This window comes from Dermacentor albipictus, unplaced genomic scaffold (assembly GCF_038994185.2).
Source record: "Dermacentor albipictus isolate Rhodes 1998 colony unplaced genomic scaffold, USDA_Dalb.pri_finalv2 scaffold_36, whole genome shotgun sequence".
Taxonomy (NCBI): Eukaryota; Metazoa; Arthropoda; class Arachnida; order Ixodida; family Ixodidae; genus Dermacentor; species Dermacentor albipictus.
In genome coordinates, this window is record NW_027225590.1 from 1,703,386 (window position 1) to 1,725,436 (window position 22,051).

Below are 22,051 nucleotides of genomic sequence, written 5' to 3' on the forward strand. Positions count from 1 at the left end.
CGACTGCCGGGCGACCGCCCGATGAAGACAGCAGCCGCCCTGTTCACAGCAACTACCTGCCCCTCAGTACGCCGCCGCCGAGGCAGTGCGATTACTACAGCTGTTTCGAAAGAACATTACCTCCTTCTTGGCTCAGCACTTTCCTGACCTCCGAGTCAAAATCCTCCTTGGTGAGCTGCGGCGTAACGGCAAAGCAACGTTACAATATATTTTGCGCTATCGGTAAAAAGCATCTTACCTTCTGGCTGAACCAAAGTTTCAAGCAATTCATGTATCTGCAAGAAAGAGGAACATTGGGCATAGCGGCTTTCTGTCAACTACAATGATACTTTTAAACTGAAGCTGTTACGATCAAGTTACGTACGTTTTGAAACGATCCCCCAAAACATAGCAAAGTTTTTGTTTGGCCGCTACGAGCTGGTTTGTGCACGCCGCCATTGGAGTGTACTAGATTGGGCATAGAATAAAGAACCAATATTAGAGAAGGGAAACTGTGCCTTCGGCAGTGGTACGTACGAACATAAGCAGCGGCAGCGCACGTAGAGTTACTCACTATAACACCTAGAGGGAAATCTGGCGCCACCGTCTATGGGAGTTTCTTAAGGGGGCACAACCATAGCACAACTCTATGGGGGACACATACAGCATTAGAGGAAAGGTAGTGACTACAGACCTGAACATCGCCCCCGAGGGCTCCGCGGTCGCTACGCATGCGTGAGCTGAAAGAAGGTAAGAGAGGAGAACAACTCTTTCTTGTAGGATGTGACGTCACATTGTTGCTTGTTTTTACTTTTTTGAAAAAGCTACTCTCGAACGTAGATTAGCCATTGCCGCCGTGTCGGCTGCAAGACGTTCTGCGCGCGCTTTTGTGCGTGTCGAAAGCGTATAACGTGCGCGATATTCGTGCGAGCGCAGTTTGACTTGAGCAATCGTGGGCTTGGACTCCGTGAGATTTGCTTTCGTCATATGCGAGTTAGGGGCTTGCCGACAGGTAAACCGCCGCTGTACTTAAGTGAATACCTTGTTTTTCGTGGTCCTGAAATAAATGGCGCGTCGCTGCGATGGCGACTTCAATCGAGTGCGGTAATTGCTGCGCATTACGGGCGATTTAATTGCACAATACGTTCTGCATTATCGGTGTAGGCAGAGAAAACTTATCCTGTGAGCCTTACTTCCGTCAGTCAGTCGGTTACATGTTTCGCTCTTTTCCAGTGCACATTCCTTGATATCCACTAACGAGCTGCTTCAAATATCGAAGTGTCTATTCATCGTGCAGATGTTTTTTTATTACTATTATTAACACAACTGGCGACGAGCAGCAGAGTTACAGCCGTGAGTTTTCCTTTCGAGCAAAGCTTTTCAAATTGAAGTTTTCGCTCATGTTCGCAAGATAGCAAATTTAAGTGTTACACCCGCTGCTGTATTTTTTTATTCCATGGGACCTAGATTTAAGCTGCCTCAGGTTGAGGTTGTATTAACGCGCACAGACGCTTTTAGAAAAATAGTAATGCAGTGGGCCAGTTTATTTGAAATGGTGCTATTTGTGAAATTGATATTCCCCCTAGTCATGCTCAACAACTTACTGGTCAGATGCTTGAACTTCTGAAGAAGTATTTGCAATGTTTCCCTTCCAAATCAGCATTGTAACCAACGCTGTTCAGAAGTATGAGTGTGGTATTTGCCCCTGCAGCACTGCCATGAGTTCAAATTGTGCCCACCGGCTGTCTATCCGTGTGCCACTATAGAAAGTACAAAGAATTCATTTCTTAATTGTCGCAACATTTCTTTTTCATTCCATCTTTAAGGAATTTGTTTACTTCTTTTCCTGGTCATTGTGGACTTGGACACATTGAAGGTTGGGAAAGTTTGGCAAAAGCATTGCATAGTGGGCCTGTAGGTTTTTTTTTTTGTATTTAGCGCATTGCCCTTCTGACTGGCCAAATTGTGACCCCTTCTGCCTGTTGGGCTTCAAATCTTGTAGAAAATGGTGTGAGCAGCCTGGAGTGCACCTGAAGAGTAATGCTAGTTTGTGCATGATCATGTTGTTGCTGCTGGGAAGATGACATATCTTAGGCACATATTTTTCATACTATTAACACAAATGTTTCCATCTTAATCCCTTTGTGGCTCAATCGTAGTAGACCTGTTCATTTTTCAGTTACCTTGTTGTTTATTTTTGTTTCATATCAGTATTATGTACTATCAAGTTAGTGGGAATATAAAGCTATTTGATGTTGTATTCATGGGGAATCCTAGCTGATCCCTTGTCATGGGTATGTGCCATATGTCACAGGCAACAGTCATTCTAGTCTCTGCTTGTGGTAAAAGTATCCCAAAGCCTATTTTGCACGCTTGCAGATGAGTTGAGATTTAGACATCAATGCCAGCTCACAAAGCATCTTATACGGCAATCAGCCAGCCACCTCCGCAGATGGAGAATTCTGCATTTTCCAATTGTATTGTTTCTGTTGTCCTTGGCAGAGATGTTGATTGTACACAGAGGGAATATATTGTAGGACAATAAAAACTTGTGATTACAAGGGCCATATATGGTGGAAATTATAGTAGACTATGACCAGCATCAGTGCAAGCCCTGCGGTATCTAAAAAATTAGTAATGTGCTGGTTTTCATATGCTACAGCTGCTATGTGCATTAAGCTCACAACTCCCTTTTTGGCAACATCACCCAGGAATGCCCACTCCTAACACTCTGTCACATGCACTTTGACAGCATCTGCTTTGATCTACTTGATTGCATATCAGTAAAGATGGGTCTAGTTCACTAAAGACTGACAATGCTGCATTCGAATGGAACCAAACCGTTCTCAAAAAGTTCTTGAAACCAGCCAAGCAGCTTTTCGAGAACTTTAATCTGGCAAAATGACAAAAAGAAAGTTATTTGAAATAAGTGATGCAATGCTGATGAAGTTTGGGCAAGCATTTCAAGGTGATTGGCCTTCATTATCTCTAGTAATAGTGAACCTGCCAAATTGGCAAAGATCTTGAATGAATTCTTCACAAGGCCCAACTATTTTGTTGCTGCCCTATATTGTCTCTATAGGAAGAGTGCATACCAAAAATCTTGTGGCTTCCTGTTATAACACCCTATAACTTCCTTAGATGTAGGGCCATTTGATATTCACCAATATATACTTACACAGGATTTAGATGATGCCTTTAAAGATGTGTCCCTCATGCTTACATGTAAAGGAGCACTGACATTAAACTTTTGGACTGGACTTTTTTATATTAATCTGGTTCTACATGGCAACTTTTATGACCATACCATGCCACTGAAAGCTGCGTGTGCTTTGAGGGATTCTTAATGTGTGCTAAGACTTGCTTCACTAAATAAATTTTCTTATGACTCTTCTCAAACATCTAAATTAAAATTAATTTAATTCTAGTGTTCTATAAGTCACAACCACGATACGATTACGAGGCATGCCATAGTTGCGGACTCCGGCTTAACTTTAATCGCCTGAGGTTTTTAACATGCACCCACTCCACAGTGTGCACCAAGACAGAAAGGAAAGACCAATGTTGTGCTGCATAGTGGTCCTAACATGCTCAGTTTTCAATGACCTAATAATGGCATAGCTTACTTATGAACTGCAGCATGCATCATTTGTTTGTGACCTACCATGCAATGTTGTCACCAGGTTATGGGGCCACACTGCCTTTGGCACATGTTTAAATGTTTGCATTAAGGATATATTTGTTGCACATAGAAGGAATTTGAAGTTTCGTAGTGTAATTGACTGAATGACAGCTACACATGCATAAGAAAAAAAATTATGCCAGGACTAGTTAAACTCTGCAGTGTTTGAGCTTGACCAATTCTTGCGATTTTATACATTTTGGATGACTGCAGGTCATTCATTACAGTTATACCAGCTTTTGTACTTTCTAGACATGCTTTTTGCCCTGGTTTTATACAGTGATCATAGATAGCCACACCACACCATGTTGGTAGAAGAATGCAGAATTTTAGTAAAATGGGGTTGCTCCATGTTGAGGTGCACCAGCATGTCATAGTAAATGGAAGCCAGAAGCAGCAGCATTTTAAGGTATTGTGCCGCACCATGTAAAGTCAGATTATTGTGCCCCACTTCACTCGCTGGCAGAACCTGCTGGTGAAGCATTCTGAGGAAGCTTTCGAGGTATGCTGCACTTTTTCCAAAACAGCGTCCAAGGCGGCCATCTATTTTGCCTACAGGACGAAAAGTCCCTGGCCAGGAGTGCATCAAACATACGGAAATAGCTGTCAATTGCGCTGCTGAACTTCTAGATATTTATAGTTTTGCCCTCAGTTTGCAGAACACAGCAATGCTATAGCAAGCAGCATGGAGAAAGCTGTTTCGGGGCTCAACCACGGCATAGCCAGCACTGCATGTGCATACTATACACAAACATGAGGTTTTAGCAGCAATACTTAAGAGGAAGCTTTAGCTCAGGTGCTCCTATCTAAATACATGTAAAAGGAGAATTGATTTTTCTCGACAACCACTGCAACGAATTTAATGAGGTTTGTTGCATTTAAAAGAAAAGCTTGAAATCTAGTGAATGTTGGTTCCGAATTTTCGATATAGGTCATTAATTTTTTATTAAATATTGGCAGAAATTGAAAATTTCCAAGATACGAAGCTATCAAGTTTACAACTCTAACTGACAATGATGAAGGATAATACAATTCTGTGAATTGCATCTAATAGTACATCTAAAGCGGACAAAATTGATGTACACATGAATATAAAAATTTTAGTAATATGGAAATACAACTTTTGCAGAACCCTTGTAACCAACGTAACAAGTTCACGTAAGATGTAAAATGACCTATCGAATTTGTCCGCTTTGAATGATCTAATGTATGCTGTTTACCGAACCGCGATGTCTGTTCTTGATGCAGACCTATGAATTTGTAAACGTGCTTCTATTTTTTTTCAAACGGTCGAATAGTTGAAAATCTTTTTAACAAAATTCAGGCCCTAAATCGAAATTCCACTTCCAACAGTCACTAGAATTTAACTTTCTTTCTCAAATGCAACAAATTTCATTAAAATCAGTCCAGGTGTAGTCTCAGAAAAACATTTTTGCGTTTTACATGTATTTGAATAGGCCGCGTCGGAGCTAAAGCTTCCTCTTAAAAGCAAATGGTATTTGTACTTCACTCTGTCTAACATTGCCAGGCTTTAAAATAGATGAGGTCACTCTCTTTCATTTGATGTGTTTATACAAAAAAGTGTGTATGCATGGTAGGGGTTAAGGCTCCTTGGTCAAGCCAAAAAATCCTTCCTGACATGATGAAGTGAACCCTTGTGCATTTCAGTCTGCAGTCGCTCACTGCACTTTCAAAAGCGCAATCAGCACAGAGAGCACAGGAAAACACACAAGCAATAGTTCAGCAATTTATTTGAAACAAATAAAACTTTCTTTTACAGAATGACCACATTCCAAAAAAGCAACCACATACTATGCAGATAATACAGCCAACTTATGTTAAGTTGACAGCTGTTAATGTGTCCTGCCTTTATATGTGCGAATGTTTCAAGTCTCAAAATGTGCCCCTACTTTGCAACTTGTCCTTGGAACGATGGATGATTTCAAATGCTAAATTTAGCACCATTGCCACACTGATAGAAGAAAACTACATATTAAAATGACAAGTCCTTGTAGAACAGAAAAGGGTGTACAGTAAACTTCGAATAATCCGACTCAATAATTTCATTTTTCAGTTAATTCGGTCCTGGCCGGTGCCCATGCATTTCTATGGGTCTAAACATTCAGTATTTTGATCCTAAAACTGGCATTCGCCATATAATGCGAACTTGACCAGACCCCAATAACGACCCCTTTTAGTGGCAACGTCTGCCTGAGCAGAGCTTAGGGGACAGTGAATGTGTTATACAAACGCTATCTCCTGCCTGAAATGCTTATTTTTGACCCAGCTGAGAAAGATTTTTAAGCTGTAACGGTAGCTGACAATGTTTGATTGTAGTACGTATCTGATTCTAACGAACAGTTTTTGTTTTCCAAGGACATTGAGCCGAAAATTGCCTAGCTGTACAATCAAGTGCGAAACTAAAACCATGTTTGTAGCATTCATATGCTTCACGTTAGAAGAGTTAACTGCTGGGCTAGTTGGTGATCTTGCATACTGAAATGATTTTGTGCCGAAAATCAACACACACATGAAAGACGACACCACAGGCGCCCATGGTGTCGTCGTCTTTCTTGTGTGTGTTGTTCTTTGGCGCGAAATCTTTTCAGTATATGCTTTACCGCTTATCATGGCTGTAATACAGCGAAGCTGACTTTAGAAAGTTGGCTGGCATACTAAAAAATCAGGTATGCGTAGGTTTCCACTTTGGTTTGGAGTTGTCATTTCTACTTTAGTTTTATACTTTGGACAAATAGAAAGTTGATGCATGTTCGTTTCAGAGGCAAATTGCGCAAGCACATACTGCCAAATGAATCAACGGTGTTTCAGCAGGTTTTTGCATCTTAATTCGACCCGTCAGTCTCGTCAGGGTAGAATTAATGGAAGTTGACTGTAGAAATCGCGCGATGAAGCACAAAGAAAGTTACCTTACTCAGGTAGTGAAAAAGCAAAGAAAAAGTGCTTCACACAACATCCACCGATGTTCTGTTGCAGATGCAAAAGCTGCCTCCCTTATCTTGAACAGAATAAATTCCTTTCGAAGACAAAATAAAGAAAACAAAGAGAAGTCATCAAGGCATTCCACATCTATCTTATTCAGTCTTTACAGTGTTGCTACATCACCATTTCCTGAGCCTCCTATGCCAAAAAAGGTTGTTGTCAAAAATAAAATGACCTGATTCCCATGTTTTTCACCATCCAAGCAGTGTTTACTGTCAATTATTACTGCTTTTTGTAACCTCACTTGTGATTACTGTATGTTAACACTGAGCTATATGATAAGCTTAGTAAAAGTTGAAAAAGTATACTGAATGTTTATTTCTGTTTTTTTAGACATAAGGAGGGGTGCTTAAAAGTGAGCCGCATTTGCAAAATGCTTGCGTAAACAGCAACTACCCCGGTCATGTCCTAATTGTGGCCATGTTGTCCCTGCAAACTTATTAATCTCATCCGCCCACCTAACTTGCTGCCGCCCCCTGCTACGCTTCCCTTCTCTTGGAATCCAGTCCATAAACCTTAGTGACCATCGATTATCTTCCCTCCTCATTACGTGCCCTGCCCATTTTTCTTGATTTCAACTAAGATATCATTAACTCGCGTTTGTTCCCTCACCCAATCTGTTCTCATCTTATCCCCTTAATATTACACCCATCATTCTTCTTCTTTCCATAGCTCGTTGCGCTGTCTTCAATTTAAGTAGAACCCGTTTCGTAAGCCTCCAGGTTTCTGCCCTGTACGTGAGTACTAGTAAGACACAGCTGTTTCACACTTTCCTCTTGAGGGATAATGGCAACCTGCTGTTCATGATCCGAGAATGCCTGCCAAACGCACCCCAGCCCATTCTTATTCTTCAAATTATTTCAGTCTCATGATCCGGATCCGCAGTCACTACCTGCCCTAAGTAGATGTATTCCCCTTACCACTTCCAGTGCCTCACTACCTATCGTAAACTGCTGTTCTCTTCCGAGACTGTTAAACATTATTTTAGTTTTCTGCAGACTAATTTTTAGACCCAACATTCTGCTTTGCCTCTCCAGGTCAGTGAGCATGCATTGCAATTGGTCCTCTGAGTTACTAAGCAAGGCAATATCATCAGCGAATCGCAAGTTACTAAGGTATTCTCCATTAACTCTTATCCCCAATTCTTCCCAATCCAGGTCTCTGAATACCTCCTGTAGACACGCCGTCAATAGCATAGGAGAGTTCGTATCTCCCTGCCTGACGCCCTTCTTTATTGGGATTTTGTTGCTTTCTTTATGGAGGACTACGGTGGCTGTGGAGCCGCTGTAGATATCTTGCAGTATTTTCACATAAGGCTCGTCTACACCCCGATTCCATAATGACTGCTGAGGTTTTTACTCAATCAAACGCTTTCTCGTAATCAATGAAAGCTATGTATAAGGGTTGGTTTCTTAATTAGGTCTTTCATCTCCTGCGATAACTTACCGGTATCCTGTCTAACGAAGTTACAACCGACTTCTATTGCACACTCCTCAATGATGCCCATAAGATTTTCGTTCATTGCTTCAACACTGAGGGTCTCTTCCTGAGTTAAAGCCCAATACCTCTTCCGCAGCCTGATCCGAAATTCCTCTACTTTCCCTCTTACCGCTAACTCATTGATCGGCTTCTTATGTACCAGTTTTTTCCATTCCCTCCTTTAGTCTAGGCTAATTCGAGATATTACCATCCTATGGTCACTGTAGCGCACCTTGCCGAGCACGTCCACATCTTGTATGATGCCAGGGTTAGCGCACGGTATGAGGTCTACTTCATTTCTAGTCTCGCCATTCGGGCTCCTCCAAGTCCACTTTCGGTTATCCCACTTGCGGAAGAAGGTATTCATTGTCCGCAAATTATTCCATTCTGCAAACTCTACTATACTGATGGGCGACTTCAATGCCAGGGTAGGCAAGAAGCAGGCTGGAGAAAGGTATCTTGTTTTGACTTTATCCATCGCCGATTCCACGTCTTCATAGAAGCTTTCAACTTGCTGGTCACTGGATGTAGGCGGCTAGACATGTACGGCCTTCAATTTGTACCTCTTCTTAAGTTTTACAACAAGACCTGCTACCCTCTCGTTAATGCTATACAATTCCTTTATGTTACCAGCTATATCCTTATTAATCAGGAATCCAACTCCCGGTTCTCGTCTCTCCGCTAAGCCCCGGTGGCACAGGATGTGCCTGCTTTTTAGCGCTGTATATGCTTCATTTGTCCTCCCAACCTCACTGAGCTCTATTATATCCCGTTTAATGCCCGCTAATTCGTCCAATAGCACTGCTAGACTCGCCTCACTAGAGAACGTTTTAGCGTTAAACGTTGCCAGGTTCAGATTCCAATGGTGGCCTGTCCGGATCCAGAGATTATTAGCACCCTCTGCGGCGTCACAGGTCTGACCGCCGCTGTGGTCAGTTGCTTCGCAGCTGCTGGGGACCGAGGGCCGGGGTTTGATTGTTCTATTCATATAGGAGGTTGTGGCCAATCCTGCTCTGGTAAGGGAGTGCATTACCAGTTCTGGTCACTGGGGTAAGGCCACCAGGCCTGTTTATACAACTGTATCAACGTGGATTTTTTTTATCCGGTGGAAAATTGTGTGGCACCTGCAGAGAGAGAGAAAGAAGTTTAATGACACGAACTGCCGAGAGGTCGGCCTGAGGTATATTCCTCTAGCCAGTTACTCGGCATTGGGGGAAGGGGAAGAGGGAAAGAAAGAGGGAAGAAAGAGGTGCATGATGGGTGACGATGACGATAGAAGGAAGATGTAGAACATATGGCAAGCAATTTGGCATGCTCAAAGTCTGCAATCCAGGCCCGTAATTTTTAAAAAGTTCAGTAATGCCTTGATCGCCTTGAAACTCGACTGAGCGTCTGGTCAAGGGCCTAAAATAACGTCCTCCGACAACGGTGCGCTGTCGAGACGCGTAAGGTCCTTGACCAACCTATCACGCTCTTCCACAAACTTAGGGCAGTCACAAAGCACATGACCTATAGTCTCAGTCACATTGCACACCTCACAGTGTGGAGACTCGGTGCGTCGCATGAGGTGCACGTATCCGCGCGTAAACGCTACCCCCAGCCTTAGTCTGTGCAGAAGACTGGCACAGCTTCGTTGAATTTTCGGTGGTAGCCTAAAATTCATGGTGGGGTCCAATCTCTGAAGTCGTCTGTGGCGATTATCCGGATTGTCCCAGTGCTTTGCTGTAAATTTTCGGATGACACTGGAGAGAAGACAGTTGGCGTCCGCTCTTCAAAAAGGAATTGAAAGCAGTGACTCTCGTTCTTCGAGTGCTTTCTTCGCTTCGGCGTCGGCCAGTTCGTTGCCCTGTATACCGCAGCGACTAGGAATCCACTGAAATGTGATCTGGTGGCCGTTTTCTTGCGGTAAAGTGTAGAGCTCGGCAGTTTGAAGAGCCAACACTCTGTAAGCGCTTTCTTTCAACACCACTCTAAGTAGTTGAAGAGCCGATTTTGCGTCACTGAAAACTGTCCATATTTGAGGAGGCTGTCGTGCAATATATTGAACGGCCTCTCTTATTGCCACTAATTCCGTAGATGTTGTAGTTGTCTTGTTATGCAGACGAAACCGTCGAATGACTTGATGCGCAGGCACGACAAAAGCCGCACCAGACGCATACGACGAGACCGAGCCGTCTGTATACACGCTCACCGAGGAGTCATATTCTTTCGACATATATTCAAGTGTTAAATGTCTGAGGCCGACGGTAGGTATTCGCGATTTTTTAGAAATTCCGGGAATAGATAGACGTACCGGTATTTTGGACATTACCCATGGGGGCATATGTGGAAGGTCAGCCGGGGCAAAGTATGCTGGCACCTGGATTTGAACCACAGTCCTTCTGCACGTGAGGCGGATGCTCTACCTCTACGCTATCGCTGTATCGGGGCGCAAGTAGTAAGTAATTATACGGGAAGCGTTTTATTTACTGTAATTGGAGGATTGGAGTAGATTAGTTTGACCACTCAAACAGTGGGACTGGTCCCACTGTCAGAATTCTGACAAGTTATAAGGACTGGAATCGCATAACAACTCTGAAGGAATGGAGTGGGAATAGAATGGAGCACCCCCACTCTGCAATTCTGCACCATGCCGTTAGATCCTGTTCTTGCGCAATGCCAGCACAGCTCTAGAATCACAAAGACGACCGCACCACCAGGGCGAAACACATAGAAGGCCCGTCAGCTGCCGCATGATCACGTGCTGCCAACGAGCAATCCTGCACATCCTATATATATATATATATATACACAGTGCACAGACTGGTACCCTAGGTAGGGGCTAGGACTCGCAAAAACTATAGTGTTCTCCACAACTGTGACGAGTACCAGGCCACCAAACTCCTTGCCCTGTGCACGTTGCTGTCTATCTTCATGAGCCTAGATCCTGATGCAACCACTGGTGCCACACTGCTATTTTCAAAGGCCACCACTAGGTAAAGTGCCAGGGCCCGCTCAGGCCAGGGGTCATCAGCTTGGCCCAATACACAAAAGACAGTAAACTTCGAATTGACAGGACTACGAATTGGATTAGTAAATTTTTAACTAACGCGAACCAATTTGTAATTACTAATGAATTTTCTTCTCCGTGATTGCTAGTAAGATCTGGTGTGCCACGAAGCTCTGTATTGGGACCAATTTTATTCCACCAAAAACATGGCTCCACACATTGTTTGAAAACATGTGAAGGCATATGCTTGTATCGGACAGCGAGAATAAGTAAGAGTCAGTAAGCAATGTCAAATACATGCAATTTGGCTTACAAAACAAAAGAAACTGGTCACTATTTAGTAATAGTTTTCTTTTGTGTGAAACAACTGCACCCTTGAAAAGTTCCTCATTCTACAAAAGTTTATATAGTGAAATATAGAAATATTTGGATGCATTTGAGTTGTCACCTGGCCCAGGGAACTTCTAGTGGCGGTCTGTCTCGATCTCTCAATTCCTGGCACTCCCCAATATTGTCACGTGGGCAGCAAAACTGTGATTAATGAAACGAGCGTTTTATTGGGCGAACTTGTGCCCTCAAAAACAGGCTACACTCAAAGAAGGATGGTAGCGGCGAACACGATCGGCGGTCGTCGAAAATCTGATGAGCGGGTCAAGCGCGTCGGCTTTTATACATCTGTCGTCGAATGTTCCAGAGCAATCGCTGGGACCCGCGTGCCTTTCACAAAGTTTCACATTATTCACGTCACGCACACATGCATTTAGATAACACAAGTTGCAGTGAAAGACAGTGGATGGAACCCATCGATAACTTCCAGAAACTTCTTTTACATGCAGGCACGTCCTGCGCAGCGCGATTACATTTGTTAGGTGGCGAGAAGTGGTCGCCCGATAAAGAAGTACACGTGTCAATATACAGCATGCCTGACTGCTGCAGTGGTCAAGTGCTCTGCAGCTGTAGGAAACCAAGGGATAAGGGTTGATTTCACAATTTATGGCATTTCCAGATTTTTTACTTAGTACGATCTCTACACTATGTCGACACTATGCCACTAGACCATTGCTGTGCTGCAGTCATCATAATATTAATTACTCATTGTATACACAAGTTATACAGCTGGTTAGGCAAAATTTTAAACTCCGCAAGGAAGACAGGACATGAAGTGAAACATAGGCGCACACAAAGCACAGGCTTCCAACTGGTTTTATTTCGTGAAAGCAGAGAATATATAAGGTACTTCAAATTAGCAAAACAAGGAGCAATTGCGAATAATTTGTGCATGAGGCAGTGATGAAAAATATCATGGCCATGTATGCATTAAGAGTGCAGGAGAGTCTTAATTGGCCGTGCCACCCAATGTACGGGTGGCACGGCCTAGTCAGGCATATGTATTGCCTTTAGCCGTGTCCCCTAAGACAATCTGTTCATTGTCTTGAATAAACCAATAAAGAAAGAAAGAAAGAAAGAAGTCCAGCTACAAAGGAAGAATGGGAGAGACTGACATGCTCACAGTTTGATAAGCAACTTGTATATGCACACATGCTCTGACATGTATTATGCACTGTAATACACGTGCCACTATCCCATACACACAGCAATGCATTGGGGAGCAAGAAGTATGTGCGCGACAGTGGTCAAATGGCTAGAGTGTCAGGTTGTTATGCTGGGAAACAGGTTCGGGGTCACTGTAACATATTTTTGTTTTCAATGCAGAAGACCGAAACGAGTCGGGACGTAAAATTGCCTACTGCAAAGTGCTTGGTATGAAAAAATAATTATTTGCATAAAAATGCCCAAATCTAGCGCATGCAAGTGTGCATTCCCACATACCTGAAACGTTTTGAGGTGCAGCACATTGCAAGTGCAGTGGCTTTGCCACAAGGTTGACGTGTATAACAGTAAAGAGCATAGCAACAATGGTAGCTTTTCCACATAACCAAGGTGCATTGCGGTGCAGCACATTGCAACAGCTGTGGCTTCTACACAAAGCTAATGATCATAATGCTGCAGCATGACGGAGCATGTTTTTAACAGAGACAACATAGAGGCTCTTTACATGTACATCAATGATTTTATGAGCAGCTAAAGTGGCTGTGAATGTTGCAACGATAATGTTTTTGTTTTCACTTTTCAGACTGCAGAATGCCGATTTCTACATTATACTAGGGCAAATAAGTAGCTTTTTTATTCTCAATGCCTTTTAAGCAGTGTGGTGTTATCGCGACCACAGTATATTAGAGAAAATATGAAAATTTAGTATAATACAACTAATAAGCTTTGCTTCTAGTATCACCCGCCGTGGTTGCTCAGTGGCTATGGTGTTGGGCTGCTGAGCACGAGGTCGCGGGATCGAATCCCGGCCACGGCGGCCGCATTTCGATGGGGGCGAAATGCGAAAACACCCGTGTGCTTAGATTTAGGTGCACGTTAAAGAACCCCTGGTGGTCAAAATTTCCGGAGTCCTCCACTACGGCGTGCCTCATAATCAGGAAGTGGTTTTGGCACGTAAAACCCCAAATATTATTATTATTATTGCTTCTAGTATCACTGAAAATCATATCAAGAAGCTTGGAGAACTGTCTCCTACTGAGTGCACATAAAAAGCATTTCGAAATGGTGGGCTCAAAACACTGAAACTTCAGTCACAGGCTGCATTCTTAGTCTTCCCCCAAATATAGGTCATGACCCTGAGACAGCATACATCAGATTCAGCTTGCAGTTGTGAAGTGGCTTGGGAAGTTCACAAATAGATCTGAAATTATTTTAAAGTTCAGGCTATAGCTTGTATGTGCAGTTGTGCCTGCTCATAGCACAACTGGTGCTGTATAGTATACTCGTGATAAAAACAGTTCCCCAACAGAAAGGCACTCCTTTTTGTGCAACTTCCGTGACTGTCTATTAGACAGTCACGAGAGCACGAAAAGGGTTTGAGACTTTTAAGACCAATTTCCTTGAGGCAAAGTTTAGCATGGAGCCAGTTTGGTCACAAGTTATTCCTACTCACACGTCTGTTTTCTTTTTTTTTTTCATTTAGTTTCAGGTCCACCTAAATTATTGCCGTCATGACAGTCTTCACATAATATGGTAGCATCAATTGTTGCATTAATCATTCAAGCATTGAAATCTAAAAGTTTGCAGCAGTGTAAAAGGACAGGAGGACAACGGAAAAGAGGAGAAGTATCACATTTTAACATTAGTGGGTTGCAGCGCAACAGAAATAGGCAAGCACTAATTGAGCAACGAGACCACTGGACACAGGAAATGCAGATTTAGTTGAAACACAGCAGCCTGTAAGGAAGAGATGGAACATTAATTCTTTGTGAAGCTTAGTCTGCATCACTATTTTGTATGCCATCGGTGATCATGAACATGCCAGAGGCAAAGCATACTGTTATGGGGATGTTGGAAGTATAGAAAGACTGTATTTACAATATAATGCCGCGAGAACTTGGTCACATTCACAACAGTGATGGAGAAAATCAACGACGTCTGTTGCACAACTATAGTCGGCAACACCTTTGTTATCGCATAGCGTGTCGTGTAATCAGTAGCGACGGCAATCGACTTGTTAACTCTAGTCGTCGGAAAAGTGCCAGGCAAGTCAAGGCCTAAGCGAGAGAACGGTTCGGAAGGAACTTCACCTGGATGGAGTCATCCGACAGGTGGTCGGGGAGGTTTCTCTCAGTGCTTACACAATTCACAAGTTGCGACATAAGAGTGCAGTAAGCAGTAGAGACCCAGCCAGAAGAACCGGTGTCGTACGTGATCGTATGTACGCAAAACTCCAAGGTGTCCCGCCGTCGGTGCATCGTGACGTTCAAGAACAGATTGCAGATGACAAGGAGGGGCAAGGAGCAACTCAGGGCCATCAGCGTTGATAGTGCTGTGGTAGAGGATGCCGTTGTGCGGCACGAACATGCGGCATGTGCCGTTAGTGCTGCTGGAGTGATTGTATTCCGGCGATGATGGGCTGTAAGGACTCGTCGCGTTGTTGTTCGCCGTGCATGTCAGTCATGTCAGTGAATGCCATCACGCAGGTCATCGGATCATGCGTAGAAGGATTAAGTGGATCCACGGGGTGACGAGAGGCAGGCAGTGCCCTTTTGGAGGCATCCAGTCTTGTAAGTGACAATAAATGAAAATTCCTGGAGCCACAAAGCCCAGCGACCAAGCCGCCCTTTCGGGTCCCGGAGGGAAGACAGCTGGCAGAGTGCATGGTGGTCTGTAACAATCGAAAATGTGCAGCCGTACAAATATGGCCGGAACGTGACGATAGCCCAAACTAAAGCGAAGCACTCCCACTTGGTGATGGGGTAATTTCTCTCGGCAGGTGACAGCAGGCATAAGCTATCACGCACTCGGTACCCTTGTGTTGTTGATCGAGAACAGCGCTGATGCCATGACCGCTTGCACCAGTGTGGACTTCGGTCAGTGCAGATGGATCAAAGTGGGCAAGTATGGGAGGGGTGGTCAGAAACCCGATGAGAGCGGCAAAAGCGTGAGCCTGCTCCGGGCCCCGTGAGAATGGCGTGTTCTCCTTTAGAAGATCTGTTAAAGGCTGAGCAATGTTGGCAAAGTTTTTGACGAAACGGCGAAAGTAAGAACACAGGCCGATGAAGCAGCGCACGTCAGAAGCAGAATGTGGCACAGGGAAACTGCGTATGGCACGAACTTTTTCCGAATCTGGTTGAACACCGGATGCATCAATGAGGTGTGCCAACACTGTAATCTGACGACGCCCAGATTGACACTTTGTGGAATTCAGTTGGAAGTCTGCTTTTAAGAAGACCGCAATAATGGCAGCGAGTCGGGTAAGTCGGCTGCTGAACATGGGAGAAAAAACAACAGCTTCGTCAAGGTAACAAAGACAGGTGGTCCATATGTAGCCTCGCAGAAGAGAGTCCATCAGACGTTCAAATGTCGCTGGAGCATTGCATAGGCCAAAGGGCATGACTTTGAACTGATATAAGCCATCCGGCATGATGACGGCTGTCTTCTCCAACCATTTCATCAACTGAAATCTGCCAGTAGCTGGATCGAAGATCGATGGACGATAAGTATTTAGCACTGTGCAAGCAGTCCAAGGCGTCATCGATGCATGGTAGTGAGTAGACATCTTTTCGTGTGATCCCATTTAAGTGGCAATAATTGACGCAAAAATGCCAGGCACCATCTTTCTTTTTTCACACGGATGACAGGCGAAGCCCAAGGGCTGGCTGATGGCTCGATGACCCCCTTGCGGAGCGTTTTGCCCACCTCTGGTTGGATGACTCGATGTTCATGCGATGCACGATAGGGACGCCGACAAATAGGATTTGTGTCTCCAGTGTTTATCCGGTAGTGAACAACAGATGTTCGGCCTAAAGGCCTGTAGCCGAAATCAAAGATGCCATTGTACGATTCAAACAGGAGACGTATGTCCCTGGCCTGTGTAGAGGTGAGGTTAAGTGCAGTCATTTTTGCAAAGTCATCCGTTAATGAACCAGAGCTGGGAGCTGCAATTGGCACTAATAAACCCTTCTCAGAATGCAGACTCTCAACATCAAATTCAGAACCACTAGAAACGCTGTCCAAGAAAATGCTGGCTGGAATCACTTCAGGGCACAGGCTGAAATTCAGAAGCAGTAAAACGATGTCATTATTAGTAACCGTGACTGGTTCAAAGCACATCGATGATGGGGCAAAGAACATATTCACCATCAGGAACCTGTGGCTGGGCGGTCAAAGTGACGTAAGTAACTGCATCGGGTGACAAACGCACATCGTGAAGTGAGCACAAGTGCGGGGAGGCGGTGCTTGGAGCATCGGCTAGTTGAGGCAGTTCTAACTGAAGAACGCCGGTCATTAAGTCGATGAGAGCAGAATGAGTGGATAAAAAGTCAAATCCAAGGATAACGTTATGAGGGAAGACGATCACAGCAAAGAGAACAGAACTAGGACGGCCAGCTATACTTGCAGTACACATTCCAAGAACAACCAGCATGCCACCGTCAGTCATATGAAGCACTCGGGCAGCTGCTGGGGTGAGGAACTTCTTTAAACGTCTACACGGGCTAGCACTCATCACAGATATGTGGGCTCCACTGTTGATGAGTGCTTGGACAGCTATGCTGTCTATTTTAACGCCAATTACACTTATTCTTGTGGGCATAGACAGAGGATTTGCTGCAGCATTAGGCAATGCAGCACCACGTCCGAGGGCTGCATTTCTTAGTTTTACGAACGGGTGTGGCCAAATGCCACAGGGGACCAAAGGCGACATGGCTGCAGCGAACAGGAAGATGGGCAACATGTTTGCGGTGAACGAGACTGGTGTACGTGCGACGATGGTGAGCAACTGTACCACATGTTCCTAGCAGAGTTGGCGCTGTTAGATTCAGCGGTGGGCGAAACATTTTCATCAAAACGGCTCAGGTTGGTCGGCGTGCGAAGTGTTAAGGGCGACGAGCTGCGACAGTATCAGGCGACATGACCAATGCGGCGGCAGATGAAACATATTGGCTGGTCGTCTGCAGTTGTCCACTCAGTCGGGTTGCGATAACACGGAGAGAAGCGTCGGGATGGAGCAAAAATAGTAGAAGGGTATTTGTTAGCTCTGGTGTTGGCAAGAGCACAGACAGAACATAAACCAATGTTTTCAAGTTCCTGGTGAATGATGGCTTGTGAGAAGGGGACTGAAAATGTAGCATCAGGGATACGCGAACAGAAATGCAGGCGCCATCACATCCAGTTCATGTCAACGATTCACACCACGTCCTCCGATGGCGGTGCATGCTGCTGTGTGGGTTGATCTTCACACGTCTGCATTGCAGCAGTATTAGGAAGTCTGGCGAATGGTTGCAAGACGCATCGGCTTTTGGCCTGCTGGAATTCTCAGCACTCTTTAAAGATAACATCAACTGTAGGGCAGCTTTTGCACATGAGCAGATTAAAGGCGTCGTCAGCAATGCCCTTAAGCACATGCCCGACCTTCTCAGCTTCTGTTATGTTGTGATCGGGTTTGCTTTACGACAAAGTGCCAGTATGTCCTGGATGTACAAGAGACAGGACTCCATGGGGGATTGGGCACAGGAGGCCAGTTCCTGTTTTGCATCAATTTTACGGCCAGCTGGTTTGCCAAACAACTCTGTCAACTTCTCTTTGCGTTGGTCCCAGCTTGTTAGCTCATCTTCGTGGTTTTCGTACCACACTTTTGCCATGCCTCTTAGGTAGAACGACAGGTTAACTAGCATATGCGTAGGGTCCCATCTGTTGATTCCACTCATGCGTTCGTACATAGCCACCGCCTCTTCAACATCGGCGCCATCGGTACCGCAGAAAGTTCCAGGATCCTTATTTATCACCGCCGCTACTGCGTTGGGGTTATAAATAAGGATCCTGGAAGTTTCTGCGGTACCGATGGCGCCGATGTTGAAAAGTGGGTGGCTATGTACAAATGCATAAACTCGGACATGCGAGAAATCGTCAGCGCGTCTCTACGGGACTGCACGGTAGTCGAGGCTGAAGAAGCGGCCGTCGCTCTAGCGGCAGCGGAGGGCTATCGGACTAGGTGGTTTTTAACAATACTAACCAACTCCCAAACAGCATGCCGAAACTACATGTTAGGCAGAATAGGTCACAGAGCGCTCCACATACTTCGCTCTGAAGATCACCACACACAAAACCCAGAAAAAGAACAACCAATTAGACACACGATAGTGTGGACGCCGGGTCACACGGACGTGGAAGGCAACCATGAGGTTGACAGGGTAGCTCGAGAATACACAGCATACCGAGCACCCTCCACCAATGACCTCGAGGAAACTGAGCCAGTCCCCAGAGAATACTCGGCTATCCTAAACCACTATAAGGGCAGCAGGAAGCGGTACCCCCCACTGCATAGCTCTCTCACTAGAGAGGACTCCATAGCTTGGAGGCTGCTACAGACGGGTGCATATACGAACTTAAACACACTCAGTAAAATACAACCCACACAGTACACTGACAAATGCCCATGGTGCCAGGAAACACCCACGCTCTACCGTATAACGTGGGCCTGCCAGAAAACAAACGCGGCACCAAACCTGAGTGCGGAGCAATGGAAAGGAATGCTCTCTAGCGACTGTCAGGACATCCAACTAGGGCTGATCCGACGGGCCCAGCTGGCAGCGGCATCCAGCGGAGCCCTGGACTAGAGGCAGAGGGTTATTGCTAAAAAGATGGAAGACACCATCTGACTCCGCGAAATTCATTAAATTTTTCTAGAGCTCAATAAATGTTTTTGCTCCTTTTCCAGGATCCTTGGGTTGCACAACCACAACCTTGGCTATGCCCAATGACAGGGGACAGCAAGATGCTACTTTATGCCCAGATGTCACCTCTTATGACATTTCAAGGCAGCGACGCTGAGACTGCACTGTATTCAGCGGCACTGACAACCATGATGTAGAGGGCTGACTTTGCCCCTATGTAAAACACATCAGCAGAATAAGAACAAGGAAATGCCCCACACAGGTGCGTGGCACTAAACTGGACGCACTACCTGCCGTATGCAAGAGAGAATTAGGAAGAATGAGCTTCCCATTACTCCTGAGCACCTACCTACAACTGTTTTTATGAGCACAGCATTGAAGCTGCAATTGAGGTAATGCCTAACACCACATGAAATACAAAGCACAATACGTCAACACAGAGAAACCAAAACAACTGCACACACAACTTCTCACCAAAATAGACACAACGTCTGCTTTATGTTGCATCTGAGCTGAAATGGGAGAATCCCAAACTCTGTGTCACATAACATCTGAAAGAATCAGCTGCTATGAGAGAACCAGTGAGATTAATCTGGCGCGCTATGCATGCATCTGTAGCCTAACGGGTAAAGAATTGGGCTGCTGCACTAAGGACCCAGACTAATGACCCACCATCAGGCACGTTACTATTATTGAGCCTATCTGACTGGATGTACGAAGAAGCCAGGAGACAGATCATGATAATGCTTTGCACAAGAGACAACGAAGCTGAACCCACGTTTTCTGCCTTGTGCTTGCAATGCTCTACCAAGTGAGCTTAAATGGCAGTTGTCCCGATGTCAATTTTCTTGAATAGCTGCGCATGTGTACTAAGCATAGCCCTAAGAGTGCTGGGCAGCAGCACTCACAGTCATGATGGCAGATGTTAAGTATCCTTTAAAACACCCATACTACAAAGTACATGATCTTAGAAGCTGGCAAGTGGCTAATAAACACTCGTTTTCTACCATGAGGAACCAAGGCAGCCGAAATCAAAACATTTGTAGCTTATGAGCGAGAAAAATCAGGGGAGTCACGCAGCTCAATTTTTTGTTTATAACAAGCATACGATGGCAACAGACTATGAAGCAACAATGACTATATAGAAAAATGGGTTAGAACTGACGACGATCATTGGCAGCTCACACTATAATGCTTTCTCTACAATGTATTGTCTCAAGACATCTGGCAGCAAATCTTCTGGATTCTTCTACTATGTCTTTTGCAACTGAAATTTTAAATGTGTGTAATACTTCACGGCAACTTAGAACACTTACATGGTTAAGCATCTCCATACCTTAAATTTGTGGACCAGATTTGTCACCTTTCTAGAACAATAACTCCCTGGTGTCATACATCACTCAAACCACTACTAATTAAATCTACCTTTAGATAAGCAGTACCTGCATTAGATGCAGCAGCGTACCCTTTTAGCAAATGCATATACATACCACGCTCAGACTGAGCAAACCAAACAAACCAACAGCGACCAGTACTTGTGTCCATTTGTCTTCAACGAGGCAGAGACAGGCCAGGTCTCAATAAACACAACAAATATAAGGTGCAGGCAGAGGAAATAAGCAGAAGCTGTAAAGACAGCAGTAAAGTGAAACAAATTAGACAAATTTGCACACAGTCAGCGATCTGGGCCGAGGACAATTCACAACGTTACTGCCACAATTAGAAGCAAATGCTCCTCATGCAACAAGAAAAAACACGTTTTAGCTGTAAACAGCACGAGTGCGTGGAGTTGGTTGATATTCTAAAAACAGCACAGACAACAATTAAAGCAGACACACTACTTGTGTCATCTGCCTTCTTGCTGTTTTTTAAATATCGGTCACAGTTGCAAAGCTACGCACATGATCTATGAACGAAAGCAACGGACGTGCATATAAAGCTTGGTGAGCCGATTCATACTCATATATGTTTAATTTTGAAAGTTCCAGTAAACGCGATAGTAGCAGCAGCAGTAAAGTGGGTTCGTTTACCAGCTCGCTCACAACGTACGCATTGTATGATTTAACTCGACGGCTCGCAAAGGGGCTACTAAGAAGCTTTAAGTGAAGGAAATACGCTTTCGTTATCTCACTGCAACGAATGAAAGCCTCTGACGCCCATACCGCGGTCAGCAGTGAGAAAGTTAATTAAATGCAGCAATGCGCTGCATGGGTAAATAAGAAGGGCATAGCGTAGTCATCCTATAGAGATGGAGAAAAATAGACTTAAGAACGCGATAAACATCATAGGACGACATCCACGCTAGTTGAGTGCATGCATTTCTGGCGCGTGGAAGATGTCGCTGTTTTTTTGTTAATTTTTTTACATCGGTGCAACGCGTAGGAACTGCAGTGTTGAAGGCACGAACGAATAAATTATACTGCGATCACTACGGGACCTGCGACAACCGTTTCGTGTTCCTTCGAATTTCGAGATCACATCGACCACAGCTCGAATGCGCAACCGGTTTTTTACGTGTCAGCAAGAGAACGGGTAATCGCACAACACTTACCGTTGCTCCAAGTACGTCGCGGTAGCACCAGCAGCTGGGCAACAAATGTCATCAAGCCCTGGCCCACCGCAGTGTCCGCAACTTGAGGCATTCGCCAAAAACTAAAAGCGGACCACAGACTACGCGCGCGAACGAGACGC

The 22,051-nt window shown here is 44.7% G+C and overlaps 1 protein-coding gene and 2 long non-coding RNA genes across 5 annotated transcripts in view; 1 reads left to right on the forward strand and 2 right to left on the reverse strand.

Annotated features, from left to right (window-relative positions):
- Positions 1 to 727, reverse strand: part of LOC139052812 (transcriptional adapter 1-like) — a 324,652-nt gene extending 323,925 nt beyond the window's left edge. The window contains exons 1-4 of one of the 2 annotated variants that reach the window (XM_070529947.1): positions 674 to 727; positions 365 to 447; positions 239 to 275; positions 121 to 175 (exon numbers count right to left, since the gene is read on the reverse strand). In XM_070529947.1, the coding sequence (XP_070386048.1) occupies positions 121 to 175; positions 239 to 275; positions 365 to 447; positions 674 to 712 (214 nt within the window). In that variant the 5' untranslated portion in view covers positions 713 to 727. Of the gene's footprint in view, positions 1 to 120; positions 176 to 238; positions 276 to 364; positions 448 to 553; positions 571 to 673 lie in introns of those variants that run through there. The other variant, XM_070529948.1, reaches the window with a different exon arrangement.
- A 147-nt stretch (positions 728 to 874) lies between these two features.
- LOC139052814 (uncharacterized) lies at positions 875 to 6,863 on the forward strand. Its single transcript, XR_011510076.1, has 2 exons — positions 875 to 1,332; positions 6,656 to 6,863. It is a non-coding gene; the product is annotated as an uncharacterized lncRNA (long non-coding RNA).
- LOC135900788 (uncharacterized) lies at positions 5,396 to 22,051 on the reverse strand. 2 transcript variants are annotated; one of them, XR_010563937.2, is made up of 3 exons: positions 21,912 to 22,051; positions 20,851 to 20,986; positions 5,396 to 9,264 (listed from the first exon to the last, which is right to left on the reverse strand). It is a non-coding gene; the product is annotated as an uncharacterized lncRNA (long non-coding RNA). The 2 variants fall into 2 exon arrangements; XR_011510074.1 differs by lacking the exon at positions 5,396 to 9,264 and adding an exon at positions 13,264 to 13,881.